This window comes from Notolabrus celidotus, chromosome 5 (genome assembly GCF_009762535.1).
Source record: "Notolabrus celidotus isolate fNotCel1 chromosome 5, fNotCel1.pri, whole genome shotgun sequence".
In the NCBI taxonomy this organism is placed as follows: domain Eukaryota; kingdom Metazoa; phylum Chordata; class Actinopteri; order Labriformes; family Labridae; genus Notolabrus; species Notolabrus celidotus.
The window spans coordinates 11266733-11285066 of NC_048276.1; the positions used below are offsets into that span (position 1 = coordinate 11266733).

The following is an 18334-nucleotide window of genomic DNA, read 5'->3' on the forward strand; positions in this document are numbered from 1 at the left end:
CATGACGACAACCTGCTGGGAAATAAAAGGGACCTAATTGGGGCAGGCTGGGAAAAGGGGGCAGAATAGCTGTAAACACATCAAGCAATGACCTGCATAACATAGAAGCCTACAACAGCCTTACCTGTGCACCTACACATGGGGTCACTGTTCTGATAAAGCACTATTCTGTGGACCTCTGAGACACTCTGTCAGCTCTGCTGAGACACCAGGAGACCCACATGTTTGATGTTTCCACAACAAACTATGAAATTCATCTAACAATCACAAATACATGCAAGCAAACTGACATGCTCACACTCACACACACTCACACACAGACAGGCACACAGACACACACACACAGTCATCTGTGCACACACAACCAAACAATCTCTCTCCCTCTCTCTCGCTCTTTGTAGACATTTAGTCAGAGGGCAAAAAGGATCTACTCTGTAATTATCAGGCGTTCTATTAGATCCCAAATCAAAAACCCTACAGGCGAATCATATTAATGTAAACATACACTTTATGTTGAAGTGGTTTATATTGCGTGACATGGAAGGGTTATGTTTCAGTGGGGCTAGACTCCTCAAAGAATGCAACTTGGAAAGAAAAAAAAAAGTTAAAACAGGAAACCAGAGAAGAAAAAAAAACAAACGTGTATAAAAAATGAGGCGTCCATATAAGAAAGGCTACAAAAACCTCCACTGGCCCTCTGGCATCGGCATACAGCAAAAGGCACCACAATATTACTCTATTTTTTACGTTGTGAAAAAACTGGCACATCTTTTATGCTGTAAATCAAAATGTACATATAAATAGAGTTTTCCCTATAAAAAAGTCTTTGCTGTTAACTAGTAGACAACTTTTGCTAAAATGAAAATAAATATTTCATTTGTTTAGAATATCTGTCAGTTATATAAAATAAAAATATTTCTTATAGATGCAGGTCTATACTATATTGATTTTCGTTGGTTCATTTTCACTCTTTAATGGGGTGTATTGTCCGGTTTGGAGCGTGAGTGTGTAAGTCTTGTGTGCATGTTTCCATGCCCACTGTGCCGCCCCGATGAGTGAGAAGTCCGACTGTCCGCCGGCCTGTAGATGGTGGACGGCTCGGCATTCATGTTCTGCATACTGAGGAAGGGCGTGCTCTCACCGTCCTCCTCGGACTCACTATCTGTTAGGCAGCTTCGGGATCCGTATTCCCGAGATGCCTCGTATCCACGTGGGGCCACGTGGCCGTTCAGTCTGGATCTTCGCCAGCGCCGGCTCCCACTTCCACCAGACCCACTTCTCTTTGGTTGCTCCCGAGAGGAGAGATACTCCTGGGTGGTCTCATAGTCTTCTTCCTCAGCCAGCCGGTAGGGGCTGGAGGGCAGGCTGCCCCTGCTGTCATTAAGATAGGTGCGACGCTGCTGCCGGTAGGGCTCCTGGCACTGGGCATCGTGTAGGGGCACCTGGTAGCGGCGCAGCAGAGGCTGGTCATCCTCCAGCGGGTAGGGGTTGTGGACAGCAGGAGGCAGAGACATGGCATGGCTGGCATTGGGGGATGTAATCTGGAAGGTAGGCACCTGCGATGGCAATGAGTAATGGAAATCCACTGGCGAAAGGCGGGCTGGTGTCGTCAGGGCTGACACATATCTGTAGTAGGAACAGAGAGGGGAAAAAGTTAAGATGAGCAGTAACCAGAGGTGAGAAAAAGAAAGAGTGGATGAGAAGCAGGCTTCAATAATTCACAAGTATTCTGCAAACTAGATACACATTACACACTCAGTTCAACAGCGAATCTTTTTTTCATTTCTCAGATAAATCTTCAGGGTCTTTCTCCTTTATTTGGCAAGACAGCAATAGTGAGACAGGAAATGCTGAGAAAAGAGAAGGGGGCAGACATGCATCCTCACACCGTTTTCAGGCATTAAATATCACAATATAGGGATTGTTAGTCTTGTCACTGATGACCTTGTTTGCTTTTGTAGATCACAAAGAGGCATCAGAATCAATTTTAGTCTGTTTCATAAATGGCAAAAAAAAATAAAAATCCTCAAAGGAGCTTTAATCTGAAATAATAAACTTTATAGAATTATTCTGATTATTTTCATTGAATAGATAATTTGAACAAAGTGCTTCCTTAATAACTTTGATTATTACATTTTTTCCAGGGTTCAAATGACTTGAAAAAAGTATTTTAGTTCAATCAGTCTTTTGAAATGAAAGATCTCTTTACCACACTTTGTTGTTTTGAATTAGTATAATTGATTTCCTGGTAGTACCCAGGACTGGTTATCAGGATTAGGACCTCTTTATAAAGTTAACTTCATCACTGACAAGCTTCATGTGGAGTGCCCCAGGGAACTGTTCTAGATCCACTTATTTTGTTTATACACTTTGATGCAAGAGTATTCAAATATAATCCTCTCTTTCAAACAGTATTTGTATTAAACTGACTTGATGAGGAGTTTCAATGCACAGGTTTAGACAGTCTTTCACACTTTGAAGATCACCTGGCTGCATCAAAGCTGTTAGAGCCAAAGCCTAGCTTGAGGTCGTCAGGCAGAAGCAGCAGTTTTGGCTGCCCTTCAGTCTGAATTGAGGACTGATGGAGACTTAACTGCCTTCCTCTTCAGCCCCAGGCTTTGGATCAACATGCCTAACACGTTTACCAGTAAACTAAGTGACCTGCTCTCAAACACTTTTAAAAGAACACCAAGAGAATGTAGATAATGATTACTAAGCAGCAAACCAACCAACTAAACATGCATGCTAGCTCACTCTCAACTTGGAATGAACATATCACTGCCTGTGAATCACTGCGTATCAGAGTGTTTGAATCGTCTGCGTGTTGCCTCGAGGATACAAAGGGCGGTGTGAGACACCAGCCTGAGATATTCCCACCACACTGCTGACTCAGCTGATGCAGACGCTCTCCCCATGATGGAAGAGGCGCCTGTTACCTGAAATGACTCTGAGGGGATGTTGGTTATGCAATCTGTGTCTGCACAACAACTCAGTGTTCATGGTCTGTTTATGCACACATGCTTGTTGCATTGAAGAACTGTAAATATCTCACAGTTAAAACCTCTTATCTGGTTAGCTTTTGATGTGAGGCACAGGTCAGTTTCTCTTGATACTGTTTACTCAGCTGACAACTGCTAGTACTGCAAGTTCCAGTGTTATCTTGTGATTTATATCATATTAAAGCTTTCGCTGCAGCCAGCAGCTTGTGCAGACAGACATTTTGAAATAATCTGATGATACATGCATAAAATGGTCATAAAAGCATTAGGACCTCGTTGCTCTATTACTTCCATTTTTGGCTCCAACGTTGAAGCATGACTCAAGCTTGACATTTGCTGATTTGCATATTTAACACCTCCAGTATGCATTTTGCAGGAATTAAAGGCCAAGTGACACCAAACATGTCTACAGATCTAGAAATAGTCATTTTATTAAAGGTGTAAATCTCTTCCTTCATGTTCCTTTGCTGCGTCTGTGACAGTAATGTTCGTCAGAACTCTAAGCTTATAGAAAATTGCTCATCCAAAAGGCTGGCAGGCACTGGCTCACACAGTTGCACCCATGCTGCAAACACTCAGTCTGCACAGTGATCCGAATGTGCTTAAACTACTTTTTCAAAGAAATAAGGTAAGATGCATTTTTTGGTTTGAGAAAATAAAACTCCTGGGACGTGTGTACTTTATATTTTCAGATGAAAGGTACCTGTGATTTGCATTTGCACAGTAATTCATTTGCTATAGATACAGTGGGTGTCGTTTCATAGTTAGTGGCAAAGGAGAAAACAATCCATTTCCCCCAGCCTTTAATACTAGAAACGTGGGGCGCTGGTGGCCTAGCGGTCTAAGCGCCCCACATACAGAGGCTACAGTCCTCATTGCAGGGGTCACCAGCTCGATTCCCGGCCGGTCGACCATTTCCTGCATGTCTTCCTCCACTCTCTGCTCCCCACATTTCCTGTCTCTCTTCAGCTGTCCTAACAAATAAAGGCAAAAAGGCCTAAAATATAACTTAAAAAAAAAAAAAATACTATAAATGCACAGATTTTAAACTCTGATGCTAATGCTCTGATGCAAACACGTTGTCATGTCCTAATTTGACATATATAAACCAAACAGAAAAGGATCAGATTATTGTCCATATGTTTAAGAGGCTGGACGAATGATCCCACACACAGAACCCACAGACAACATTTGCCAATCAGCTAAGAGATAATTTCACATTTTATAGAGACATAATAAATTAAACCTAACATGCTTTCATTAATTCTAAATAGAACAGCATGTTGTAGTGAATTCCCTGCACCTAACGATTATTATTATCAACAATGTGCTATATCATGAAGGGATTTACACACAGAGCAGCCTCAAAAGTGTGGTATGTAGTTCTCTTGCCTTCAAACTATTAATCCAACATTTATGGTACCCCTGAAAAAGTCACACACTGTTTGGATAAGATTAATGTAACGTTAAAGTTACTTAAGTGCTGACTTCAGACATAGATATGTTTGGATTTTGGATCCCACACACGACCAAACTCAACATCCCGCCTGATGGCTTGTAGCCACAATGTTCTCCTACTTGGCTCTGGGATTTTGTTGTTAAATAAAACTTTACATTCAGATTTTTTGTGTTTATTAATCGTGCAGAAGGGCACACAGCTGCTCTTCTGCATTGTGGCTGGTGGTTTGTTTTCCCATCAGCACCATCCAGATGTGAGGTTTTCTGGGATGCCGACCATTTTTTGTTTGCTAACAAGTAAAGTTATGAAAGGTGTCGGCTTTGTGGTCACTTTGGCTTTATCTCTCCTAGATTTTTTCACTGTCTTATCAAATTGATTCTCTGTGGTTTAACTTGGTACTTTTCCTTAGAGTGTACTGCTCAGGTTTCAAGCTGCAATTGCACATTATATTGTGTATTTGTGATCTGTTTGGGATTGGCTGATGCCGATCGTAAATAAAAAACTATATGAGGGAAGATATCTAGGTTAACAGGGATTCAAGGTAACTGACGGCTTGTGTATACAGGAAGTTGTATGAACAGAAAGGGCACCATGTCCTCATGTAAAGCAACCTTTAGTGTGTTTTCTTAAACCTTAAACACAGGGTCTTCAATTACAGAGTCAACAGAGACAGACATACCCTACCTAAGTGGGGCATCATCCCCTTCCTCAACCAGCTGTTTTTTTGGCAGTTGTGTTGATGCTTAAACATACAGGACATCATTTCAGTACAGGGCCAAATCCTGCTCCCACATTTCCTCCCAGCTCGGCTCTTATGCAGGCTTGTTGAGTGACGGATACTTAGCTGTGAAATGTATTGTAATTTAAAACATCAGCACGGAGCAGGGAGGACATTTTGGAATTTGAGATGTCACCACAACAAATTCAGGGAGTGTTTCTACAGCATTAAACGAGGAAGTTCAAATACGGGTGACACTGATTGAAATAGGACACATGTTTAACACCTGAAAGTCTGTTATTAAGAGGGAATCCATTGTGTCTGCTCTGTAGTTCATTTTAAAGGAACTGTCTGACATTTTTTTAAACATCTGTCTTTGCCATTTTGCTCAGTTACATAAGAAGATTGATATTTCTGCGCCTTAAGTACAGAAATAGTTGCAGGATAAATATGGATCATTTTAGAGTAGTTGAAAGGATTATTTTCTTACTTCTGAAAGAGAGAGATAACTGTTTCGTACTTCTTCTACTCTTTGTGCTAAGCTAGGCTAATCCCACTCAGGACCTTTCTCTGTGACACAAAGATTAAATACATCCAGTCCTGTGTCATGGGGCAAAACTGCAAATGAGTCTATTTTCTAAAGGTCACATGCTTCCTTATATAAAATTAAATGGAAAACTTAAGCCAATCAGAGTTAAGTACAGGCCAGGGAGTAATGTAACTGTAGCCTAGTGTTCCTGTTGAAATAAGCACTGTTTTGACTTTTGGCTACATTGGTGGATTTCATCATCATGCCTGCTGTATGTTAGTTTCCACCAAGTCTCTCAGAGCGGCCACTTCAAGCTGAGAGAGAACCAGTGGAGAAAGCAACTTCTCAAACAGTTCCTCAGAAACCGAAAACCGTATCATTCACGCGGGCTTGATCCCCACCTGTCGCTGTGCGGAGAGTCTCCCAGCGAGTCGAAGGAGTCTCCGTACTGCAGGCCCGGCCGATGGGGGTCAGAGTAACCACAGTGTGCAGCGCGGCGAGCCCGTGCCTCCATGCACGCAGGACTGCTGCATTTACTGGTCCCCACGGACGATGACATCATTCCCGGCGAGTCAGAAAGGATGCTGTCAGAATGTTCCAGGCTCCATGTCCGTTCCTCATGTCTGACAAATAAAACCTGTGTTAACACGTACACACCCCAGCACCACATAGTATTTTTTCTATCATTGTTTCTAAGAAGAACTTTTCCTGTACCAGTTTCCTGAAGCTGTGCGTTTAATCAACTGACAAACACGACTCAGTTACTTTCTGTCAGATTCTGCATTTTATCTGACAATACAAGTATGTTTCCTAGCATGCTTACCTATGAGTTGATGAATGGGCCCGTGTGGAAGAGTTATGAGATCTGGAAGAGGCATGGCTGGCGGGGAACGACCCCTCTGTCGCAGGCCGTATGACTCGTTCAGTTGCAGGGATGTTCTTTGATATGTACTGTGTTGGAGGAAAAATGGATTTGGCAGATGGAAAAATGTGAAAAAAAAAGACAGGCTTTGATGACGTAGCTAAGCATTAAAACATTTGCTATCGCCACATCTGTTTGTATGTATTTCAATAATGTGAAGAATTCTTTCAGAAACTTACATCTACCATGGGGATTTCCTCTGGGCCTGGTCCTGGGTGATTGGGTCCGTTAGCTAGGCTACGATTGGGATGTTCTGGACACATGTTTTGTCGCAGATGATTGTGCATCTTCTTTCTTTGTTTCCTGATGAGAAATCTCAGTTATTCTCTCATAAAATCTTACAAAGACTTCTTTTGTAATTATTTATGCCACACTTTCTCACTTGATACAACAAGCTATTCAGCTATTCAGTTGTTAACATGCCAAATACTATAAAATATCAGCACTTTAGAACAGAAATTACAGTGATCTATTGTTCTATCTATTATTATCATTATTATTAACTACAAATTATAGGCTCCGTCAACTGAAGCACGAATACACACAGGGTGATTTGTTTTACACATGAAGTTCAAGTGGAAATAAAAATCTAGAGGTGAAAGAAACATGAGAGGAACATTTGATCGGCAGGACTTACTTGGTTTTACAGTAGGCAACCACACACACGATGCCCACCACCAACAGAGCCACACAAATACCCGTGATTGTCAGGACTCTTTTCTGGTAGAGTTCCTCTGCCTCTGTCAACATCACACCCACAAGTACGCAGACGCACCCACACACACCACATGCACACAGTGAGAGAAATGAAAGAAAAAAAAAATTAGTGTCTTGAAGGAGCAGGTTCCCAATTTTTCACTGTAGATCTACATTTCTTTCTTATTCGATTTTTTTTTTTGGACTAAATCCCGAGCAGGATGAAGCTTCGTGTTTCCTTCCCTGGCGATTCTCTTCACAGCCAAATATCTCCTCTCTCTTAATCACAAATATAACAGATGCTGGTGCTGCCTGTGCTGCAGTAAGGCAGCGTGGGTGGGTACAGGGACTCAGTGATAGACTAATGTATTAAGCAACTGTACTCTCTTAAAAATGTGAAAAAATTAGATGGTATGATGGCGGTTCAGGTCTTTGATTTACGACTAGAAGAACCTGCAAAGTGTGCAATACAGCACTGTTGTACTCATAATTTGACAATATGTAAAGCTAGACTCTGAGTCCTTTTCTATTACACAGATTTCATCATTATATCATAAACTGACCAGATTCACATTCTGGTCATTTTCCTCTCACGTCTAGTGCAGGGTGGCTACAACTGCTGTTTTTCTTGGCTGAAAGTTACATCAATCTCAGGCTTCTAAAAGCATTACTATTCAATGGCTTCTCAATTGATCAACAACTTAAAAGAGAACAAACTTTGAAAAATTGGCAGGAAATCTTTGTATATCTTTAGTTAAGTAACATACTTGATACCTTGTTAGCTTCAGTCAGAACACAGCTAACATTAGCATTCAGCATTTCCCAACTAATGCTCTTGTTCACTAGGAAATAGGTGAAAGGTACTATTTCTATTTGGTACAGTTACATTGTATATTCATAAATTGTTTGCTAATGTTATGTTAGCTAGGACTTTACCACCTAGCTTACACAAATAAAGCTAGGTAGTAAAATAAGCTAAGGAAAAGTAAGCTAGGTAATGGATGAATGCTAGCATTAGCCTGTGCTTAACCTTAGTGATCAAATATGTTGTTATATTGCCTATTGAAATGGTAACACTTAACAATAATTAATTGTTAGTTAATTAACATTAATTCAAAAGGAAATGTATTATGAGTCATGCATTACTTAAACATAAAGAAGCATTAATTCTCTAAAAAAAATGTGTAGTTAATGCTTACTTTATGTTGAAGTAATGCATGATGAATTTCTGTTTGAATTCACATAGAATGCACCATTAGTTCCTGTTACTCCTCATGAACTGATAATGAAGTTACTATGACTACCTTTTAATATTAGTCACAATCTTAAAAACGTGGCCATTACCTGAAGTCATAGTTACTTCATTATCAGTTCATGATGAGTAACTTGTGGTGCGACCTACAATCATTTAAAAGGAAATTTATCACGAGTCATGCGTTACTTGTGTACCATCATTATTAAGTGTTACCATTTCAATTTATAACAACATATTTGATCACTATGGTTGAGGTAGGTAATGGTTGAATGTTAGCATTAGTTGTGCTTAACCTTAGTGATCAAATATGTTGTTATTTAATGAAATGGCAACACTTAACAATAATAAATAGTTAATTATTAATTCAAAAGGAAATTTACCATGAGTCATGTATTACTTCAACACATTATTGTTAAGTGTTACCATTAACATATTGCCAGATAGAACTCAATTTCTTTCACTTTCAGTTGCCTTTTTAGTTGCTAATCAAACAGGAAGCATTGAAATGCTACCAAATGTCATATATCCACAGTTTTAACAAAATACACCTGGAACACAGCAGTTCAATTTATACCAGCATTTGAGCTTCCACTCCTGAGTGAGACATAAGAGGAAGATGTCCTCTGTGTGAAAATGGTAACTGATTCTCTTTCAAATGTGAGTCTTCATTCGCTCAGGTATTTAGTGAGTATAATCATATGAATTATTGTTCACAATTATTCAAAAAACAAACAAAATTTGTCATGAAGAATCATAAAATATGGATATGATGCATTTTCCTTTTCCAGAGAAGAGCTCATGTGAGGCTGAGGTAGACTCTTTGTGTCCCTGATGAAAAATGAAGGAGCAAAGAGGTAGTGTGTTCCCTGATAAATAATGTAATAAAAAGAAATTGAATTTGTTGAACTCCTTCCATCTGAGGTTTTCCTCCTTTCATCCTCCAGCAGCCATTTTAGAGCAACATGCCAATTTGTGTCAAGTTTTTGACGCAATACATAAATCCTGTTCTTAAATGATATTACTGTTGTTATAACAACACAGTGTCTGCATGGTACAGTACATACATTTCATAATTAGGTGATGTCTGCTTTGATTCTATACTCTAAACCACTGGAGCTCTTTTCTGGAAAAGTTAGAAGAAAAACAAGCACTAACAATGCAAGAGGATGGAAATAGTAGCAGATAGATGAAAAACATGACTGTAGGCTCTAAATATAGCATGGCATGCTCACATCACAGCATCTACTCCTTGATGGATAACTCAAACCAGTAACACAGATATTATGTTTCATACTTCAAAGTTACATTTCAGATTTACTCAAGACAGGTTGATGCAAGAATCACAGACAAGATCACACATAAATAAAAAGAGAAGAGACGGCATATCAAAGGGAAGGACAGACTCTAAAGGCATGAGAGTAAAAGGATTTAGGAAAGAAGGGGATGAAGATTGAGGAAAAACATCTGGAAGCTTCAAACATGATACATCATGCTTGTTACAGATGGAACAAGGAACCAAAATCAGTACAAACAAGGGAAAAAAGAGCTATCGTGAGTGAGACGGAAACTCGGTTAATGGTTCTACTTTTCAATTATGTGCAGGTGATGACATCCAGGTTAATGATGTTTGATGGAGGATCAGTTGCAATTGATCGAGGGTTTGTCATTAATAGGAGTTATGGTAGGATTGATCTAGCAATCGGTTGGTTAATCGAGGGATGATATGATTTACAGGCGGGAGAAAGTCAAAACGAAGGACATCTACTAAGTGGCTATGCTAGGACTGAGAGTCAAGATGGATTGTTCCATACCCATAAATTCAATCCCAAGATGCTCTGCGATGGCAGAGGGTTGACAGGCAGAAGGAAAACAAAAAAACACCAGATTAAGATAAGAGAGCGGCACCTTCTTGCATATAGTGGAGCAAACAAAGGTAGGCTGTACAGTGACTATCAGAGACCATCAATATTTGTCAGTAATTGTCAGACTGACGTGGACAAACATCAAAGACGAGACAACAAACATACAGCATGCAAAACACACTTCAAGCCACACTACACAAAACTACACACTACACAACTACAACTTTCAATATTAGTTTCTGTTTGCAGTATTTTTTATGTCTTAAGCAATTATTGATTTCAGCTTTTAATGTTCCACCTATATGACATTTCTATTAACTATACGTCACAACACAGTCCAACGTAACATTAACATTTTTGATAAAGGTTTCCTGTTTTCGGGTGCTGTTCTGTTACATAACCAAACTAAATCTCCTATGGGAAGAAACGGGAAGAGGGCATATCAAACGTGAAGCCTCTCATTACTGCTGCATGGGGAAAATATGCGTCATCTACAGAGATTATCTCTGGTTTAAGTTTTCTGCTTTCTAAAAATTGCCACAGTGTCAGTTCCTGAACACACCCATCACATGAACAGGCACGTTAGAAGGAGTGTGTCTGTACAGTATCGGAACAATCTCGTTGAATTATAGTAGGACTTTACATTATATGGCAGAGGGAGGCCATAGGGAGACTGCACCAACCAGCTGAGTCCATATCTCTGGCAGCTCACTTGCTTTACTTGGGTTGAAGAAAGTCCCAGCTGTTCTTATGACAACATGTGAATTTAAAGCCAAGCCCTTATGGCTGAGGAGCAGAAGCCATCCTCCTTCTCTTCCCATGTCTCCTGGGGATGGGAGGCGCCCCTACAGGAGGAGGGTTTTTATGGATGTGTGCATGCACATGTGCCTGCTCCTTGAGAGAAAATTTGATTTATTCTCCTTAATTGCGAGAGGAAAATGCGAAATATGTGAGAGGCCACTACAGCACACTTAAAATCCTCTCCATCTATCATGTCTGAATGTGGCTTTCATGAACCAGATTTTAATGTGGATCTGCACTTTTGAACCATTGGAAGGTTAATAGCAATATGTAGGAAGATACTACATCTTACGCTGGAGCTGAGCAGGGATTTGAAATACTCTCTATTAATGTGCATGGAAACAGGTTTAAGTGACTCCCAAAAATTGGTGCAATTTAATCAATTTGGAATTTCTTTTAAATCTGTATGCTCTTAGGCCTAAAAGTAGTGACGTTATTCACCTTATTCACACTATGGCCATTTTCCTCTGAAGTAACACCAAGGATGGGGTGTTCAAACATTGTTATGATGTTGTAATTTTGTGTTCCAATTCTTGAAGGCAATTATTTTTCTCCTGTGTCTTTAAAATTCGGAAAAACGCTTAAAAAAATTAAATTATTATTATTATTATTATTATTATTATTAGTAGTAGTAGTAGTAGTAGTAGTATTAGTTCTTATTTTGTTATTATTATTATTATTATTATTATTATTATTAGTAGTAGTAGTAGTAGTAGTAGTAGTAGTATTGTTATAGTTTTTATTTTGTTATTATTATTTTTATTTTTTTATTATCATTATTATTAGTTGTAGTAGTAGTAGTAGTAGTAGTAGCAGTATTGTTATAGTCATTCTTCTTCTTATAATATAATAATAATAATAATAATAATAATAATAATATTATTATTATTATTATTATTATTATTATTATTATTATTATTATTATTAACATTGATATGTTCAACAGTGGTTGAATGCTAATGTGAGCTGTTGTCCAGCAGTAGCTAGTGAGTCAACAAATTTGGTGTTTAAAATTCAAATGTATGCCTTTCCCTATGGATTTTCATTATCTATCATGTCTATATTGCTTATTGATTGTTAAGCTGTGAAATTATGATAATTTATCACATTTCTTAGGTTTCCAAATTTGAAAACGCACCATTAAAGCATGAAACTGAGTTGTAGCTCCCCACCCTGAGCATGAAAAAGCTTGCTGTGAGAACACTATGAGTTAAATTGAATGTATATAACAGCATGTAAACCAGACAATTAAAGCCTGTTCTTTGTTGATGTGACTGGATGAGAACTGGAAATAACTGACATCCTTGAAGCAGTCGCACAGCTGTGCTGGAGTTAAACAGAAAGTAGAAAAAGTGTGAGAGTGTCGGGAAAAGAGATCCCACACTCTGCCAAAAAGACAAGTAATTTCAGCGTAGTGGATTACGGTTTAATGTGAGATGAAATTACTTGTACTTAAGAAGGGGTTTTTTGCATTGTATCCTGAGCCAACATACAACAAACAGTATGTGGAAGCTCTACAAGGCAGACCACAGGGATGAGAGTCTTAAGGCAGCACAAGGCAACTCGCAAAGCAGACGAAGTTGGCAATTTTCTATCTGTGATGTTATGTTGAATTAAAACCACATGGACTTGCAAAGACATGATGCTGACAAATTTGCAGCATGATAACAGGAGTTTGTTTGCTTTTATCTTGCATGAATAAAAGGGTTTATACTTAATACTATGTTATTATTATACAGACTACCTTTAACCCTGTGTATGTTTGCTTCAGAGAGCCAAGTCCTGCATGAAATCTCACATGTTTATGTTTCATTAATCTCGCGTCACTCTCTCCTTTCAATATCACTTGTCATTACAGCTAATAAACCAACAGGTAACGCTGTGGTGTAAAGCAAAGACAACTGCAGCTGATGCATGATTCCAGACCACGTGCATTAATTTTTAAATGAAAAAAACCAACAACCTTAAGGGCAAAATCTATCAGGCTGCAGCTCACCACAAACCTTAATCTAATCTTCCTGTAATTCTGCAGCTGATGGATGTGTTTTCTGATGCTGACTGGTGCAGGGTTGACTTCTCTTACCCCGGGCTAGCAAAGCTGTTTGACACGACACAATGGTATGGAGCATGAACTCTGTGCTGAGGACATCTGCTGCGAGAGCACCATTTTGTTGCTACTTTTAAAGCAATGTGTGTTTGCAACGATTTGCTGGGCATTGGACTCAACAATGTTTAGTGTTCACTTGAGAACTGGCTGTGATTGAGGTATTTGAAAAGTGAAAAAAGTAGCGCCTCTCTTTCAACAGCTTGCCATTTGTTGAAGTAATTTGATGTTCAGCCTGTAGGTACATGTTTACTCTACATAGAGCAAGCACACTAACAACTTAAATATTTCCTGTCCATGAATGGACCCTTGGCAAATCCCCAATTATCTATGAAAATAAAGCCAAATTATTCAATAATTACAATGAAGCTAACTGGAATGTTGTCATGTTGGCTCATGAATGACCTATATTCAACAAATCTACCAAGATGGGCCACAACTTCACACGTATTTCATAATGAATGAGCTCTACCTTTCAACCTTGTTTGTGTAGAATAAATTATAAAGGCTCATAGATCTGTGGTAACACTTATGTCATTTCCTGTGTTGTTAATCCGACTACTAATGGTGTGGAGACCAAATCATACAGCGCAGGTGGGGATACATCTGTAAAGGCCACTTTGTGTAAAATAGCTATAGCCAACCTGCGGCAAGTTTTAAAAACTGCAATGATGTTGTCATCATTTGAAACTGAAAAACACACACACCGGTGATGCCATCTTTACTCTAGTTGGGCCTGCTTTTGTTCTTCTCTGTGCTTAACGGCCGACCGCATACTGCCACCGACTGTGTCAGAATGTAGAGGCTTGTTGATACATGATTAAAATGAACTTTTAGGGGGCGCTGGTGGCCTAGCGGTCTAAGTGCCCCACATACAGAGGCTACAGACCTCGTCGCAGGGGTTGCTGGTTCAATTCCCGGCTGGTCGACCATTATCCTGCATGTCCTCCCCCACTCTACTCCTCACATTTCCTGTCTCTCTTCAGCTGTCCTATAAAGTAAAGGCCAAAAAGGCCCAAAAATATAACTTGGAAAAAAAAAAAAAGTAACTTTTATTTGTTGTTTATCTCATATATCATATTTCTGGAATAACAATATGAAGAAAATATCCCTATTATTGGCCGTTAATTTATCAGGACTGTATTTAAATAGTTGTTATTGCTAATGTTTGTATTATTTCTACTACTATTAATGGCACTGCTAAAATAAAGTCTGATGTAAAATCTGTTGCTATTTTTGGTGCTGTGCGTACACCTCCCTGTCTACCTGTTTGTTGTCTCCATCACACTGTTTCAGGAGATGGCTGTCCACTAATGAGTCCGGTTGTCCTTGAGATTTCTACCCCCCAAAAAAGGAGTACGCCTTACCTTAATTTTCAAATGCTTGCATATTTGTGAACTAATGTTGGGTCTCCATAAATGATAAAACCAAGTGTATAGGCGAGACCTGCTTTGTATTATCGTCATTAAATAACTTTTGTTGTGTTCTGGCACTATTTAGACCAAACTTGATTGACTGGTCGATTATTAAGTTGTATTGCCATTGGACTGTGTTGTTACATGCAGCTCACTTTGTGCAATTCCACCCCCACAAAGCATCGAAACTCGGCCGCCTACTTGTTGCTAACTCACTTACTATCAGCCCGTATTCTGAAAGTGCACATGCAACGCAGTGCGAGTTAAAGGGCACACAACTTCACATGCAGACCAAACACAACAACAGACTCTCTACTAAACTATGCCAGCCTGTGAATGAGTCATCTAAAGAGACACAGACACAACTGTTAGGTAATAATAGAGGATCTAATACAACCTCTCTTTCTACACGCAGCATGCACGCGTGACACCAGGACAGTCTGACAGAGTGACAGAAGAGGAAATTGACATACGGTAGAAACTGGCCATAACGTAGGTTTGACAGCGATCACCAGTAAAGTCATTTGGACACCTGATGGAAAGAAACAAAGCCACAAGAAGAGAGAGGGAGAAGGGAGGATAAAGAGGGTGGTGGAGGAGTGAGGAAGAGAAAGAGAGAGAGAGGGCAAAGGTGGAGTGAAAAGAGAGTATGCACAGAAGAAAGGGAGGAGAGAGAGGGAGGGGAGAGAGACACTGAATTAGAACAACAGCACAACCACAGACAGCCGAAGCAGAGTGTTCCCATGGATGACACCACCGTGTGCAGGGTGTAGTGCACAGCTCATTGCGTGTTGACCTGAGAGGAGAAAGAGAAAGAGGACTGGGGAGGAGGTGTGGGAAGAGGAGGAGTGGGGCAGCAGGAGTCCACAGAGGTAATCCAGGTACAACTGTGTCTCCGTTGTCAGCTGCTCAAATCAAGCGGACATACTTTTGAAAGGATTGGGCATGTACAACCGCAGCGGCTCAGTCTGTAAGCATCGCCGGCCGAAGTATCCATCCGGACATCTGGGAAGGAGCAGACGTAGGTTATGAACAGAAGAAAAAAAAGAACAGGAAATGAGGGGTACCGTAAATATTACTGTGACCTTTCCCAATTAAATGTCACAGCAGAGACAAAGTGAAAACATAGTAAATGTGTTCATTTACACACCAGAGACTGTGTCGACCGTCAACCTGACATATTCTCAGTTAATAAGATCAAAATAAACCAACACTATTTGTAATACTGCCATAAAAATGTTGGCTAGTTGATGAAAATAACAAAAAAATTCTAAGATATCAATATTATTAAAATAATTAAAGTAATTTAATTCATAATTTTAAACTGAATTTTTAGAAACTAAGTTAAACAATAGAAGCAAACAAGTTTATCTCCTTAAAGGGGACCAATGTGTACTAAAAAAAATACATGTAGTAATAACAATTTAACAGATTTAAATATATATATAAGTATATATATATATATATATATATATATATATATATATATATATATATATATATATATATATATATATATATATATATATGTATGCATTGACCAAAGGGAGTGTCTGGACCGACATATTTATATATTTTTAAATACAAATTAATGAAGTTTAAATTCAAAATTTTATTGTGGTTATCTAAATTCTCAACCAGACTTTACAAAATTCCACATGTACTATGAATTAATGTGTTTTTTTCATGTTGGTTGATTTATTTTTGTAATTCTTTTCTGCATTGTATGCTTCAGGGGCTCTGTCAGCTAAGGTCAACCTCTCTTTGACCTTAGTCTGTGTTTTGCAGGACCAGAGAAGCTTTGTACGTGATCAATAAATCAATCCTAGCAAGCCTGTGCAGCAATGCTGAAAATGGGGTAATGTGGTTTCCTCTCTCGGTGCCTGTTGGCAGCAAGGTAGCAGTGTTCATAACCTGTAACTGTGACAGCTTTACAACTGATACGACAGTGAGGTAAGGTGGTCAAACATCCTGACTTTGACACCTGCGTCTTGAGGACTCATTTGAAAATGGAGATCAGTGAAGTTAGCGGACCTCTCTGTTCTCTGTTAGTCTGAAGGGCAGAGTCACAAAGTGTTTCCTGACATGTAGCTTAATATTTTTGTAACTGCAGACAGACTACTGTATCATCACCATCCAGTGTGCTGGCTTGTACCATATTTCCTCATTATAATACCATTAGGAAGAGCAGTTGGTCTTTTAGGGGCACCAGCATTCCTCTCGCAGTCACAACTAGACCACCAATCCAACAGAGGTCAGCGGTCGTAATTTACTGGTTTCACACAACGCCTCCCAGGAGCACCATAACATTCAGCATTAAATTACTCATCCTGAGTGATGGTGCTTAACTGGGGGAGAGCACCACCTAGACCAAGGAGAGTTTGCTGACAGATGAAAGAAATAAACTGTCACTGCATAGTTTAAAAATCAGATGAGCGTGCAAAATATCCAGCGTGCTGCAGCTGCAAACTCCATTAGCACTCTTTTATCTTTGCTTGAAAACAGGGGGAATAAATCACTGTCATCTTTCATTCGAGTTTGATCAAATCTAAACACTCTAGTCAAGATGGAAAACAATGAAAGTTTTACAATATGTTAGAAGACATGAAGCCAAATCTATAGTATGAAATATTTAAACAGTACACTTACATAACCAATCGCCACCTTTGGAGGTCATTTGTTAGAAGTTCCCAGATTCTTTTAATTACTCAAAAGTTATATAAAGTGCATTTTCTGTTAATTCAACTTTTTTGCTACTTGTTTTTTCTTGTTTATGTAGTATAAACAGATGGAGTTTTTTTTTCCCTGAATGGAAAGCTGTTTTGGCAACTGCAGCGCGTAAAAGATTATTTTGGATGCGCTGGCTTAGCCCCACTCTACTCACTCTATCTCCCATCACTCCTCAGCTGTCCTATCCAATACAGGCAACATGCCCAAAAGGGATATTACAAAAAAGAAAAGGTTTCTCAAATTTCAAATAATAGTCTTGTCTGGGGAGGGATCATGCTTTATGCTATCTAGAGACATTTACCTTTAAAAGAGACCAAATCATATTCATTTTTAAGGTATTGTTAATGTATTTGAAGGGAAAAATTACAAAATCACACAGTTACATTAGTGAGTTACTCTCTTTGTGTCATTTATGAACCTTAGCTCTCCCCTAAACAAAGTTGAGAGCTCAAAGTGAAGGAGCGGGGCATTAAAGTAGGGCTCGCTGTCTACAGGACTTGTTTAGCTGGTGAGTAATGTCCACTGAAGCCTGGCCTATATTGAATGAGATGGCTGAGGGGCAACAAATCCCTGCAGGCCTTCACTGCATTATCCAACTTTTCTGGCCCTGTGCCCCGGCCGTGAGTGAATTAGCTGCAGCAATTGAGTTATTGCTGCCTCCAATTTGTACACAGCGTATTGAACGGCTGTTGCAGCCGTGTCCTCACTGCTTGTCGAGCATTCTTCCTTTGGCCAACTGGGCACAGACGTCTTCGCTAATGTTTTAGCTCTATATCAAACTGAGCAAGGAATTATGCTACAATGACATATGGTGGAGCAGAACACGCAACATGATATTTGACAG

General features: G+C 39.3%; 1 protein-coding gene across 3 annotated transcripts in view; it reads right to left on the minus strand.

Annotated features, from left to right (window-relative positions):
* Positions 1-490: 490 nt before the first annotated feature.
* Positions 491-18334, minus strand: part of nrg2a (neuregulin 2a) — an 89070-nt gene continuing 71226 nt past the window's right edge. For 2 of the 3 annotated variants that reach the window (XM_034683760.1, XM_034683758.1), the window contains exons 5-10: positions 15689-15765; positions 7265-7367; positions 6807-6930; positions 6529-6656; positions 6107-6328; positions 491-1626 (exon numbers count right to left, since the gene is read on the minus strand). In XM_034683760.1, coding sequence (XP_034539651.1) covers positions 972-1626; positions 6107-6328; positions 6529-6656; positions 6807-6930; positions 7265-7367; positions 15689-15765 — 1309 coding nt within the window. In that variant the 3' untranslated portion in view covers positions 491-971. Of the gene's footprint in view, positions 1627-6106; positions 6329-6528; positions 6657-6806; positions 6931-7264; positions 7368-10389; positions 10414-15233; positions 15293-15688; positions 15766-18334 lie in introns of all 3 variants that reach the window. The other variant, XM_034683757.1, reaches the window with a different exon arrangement.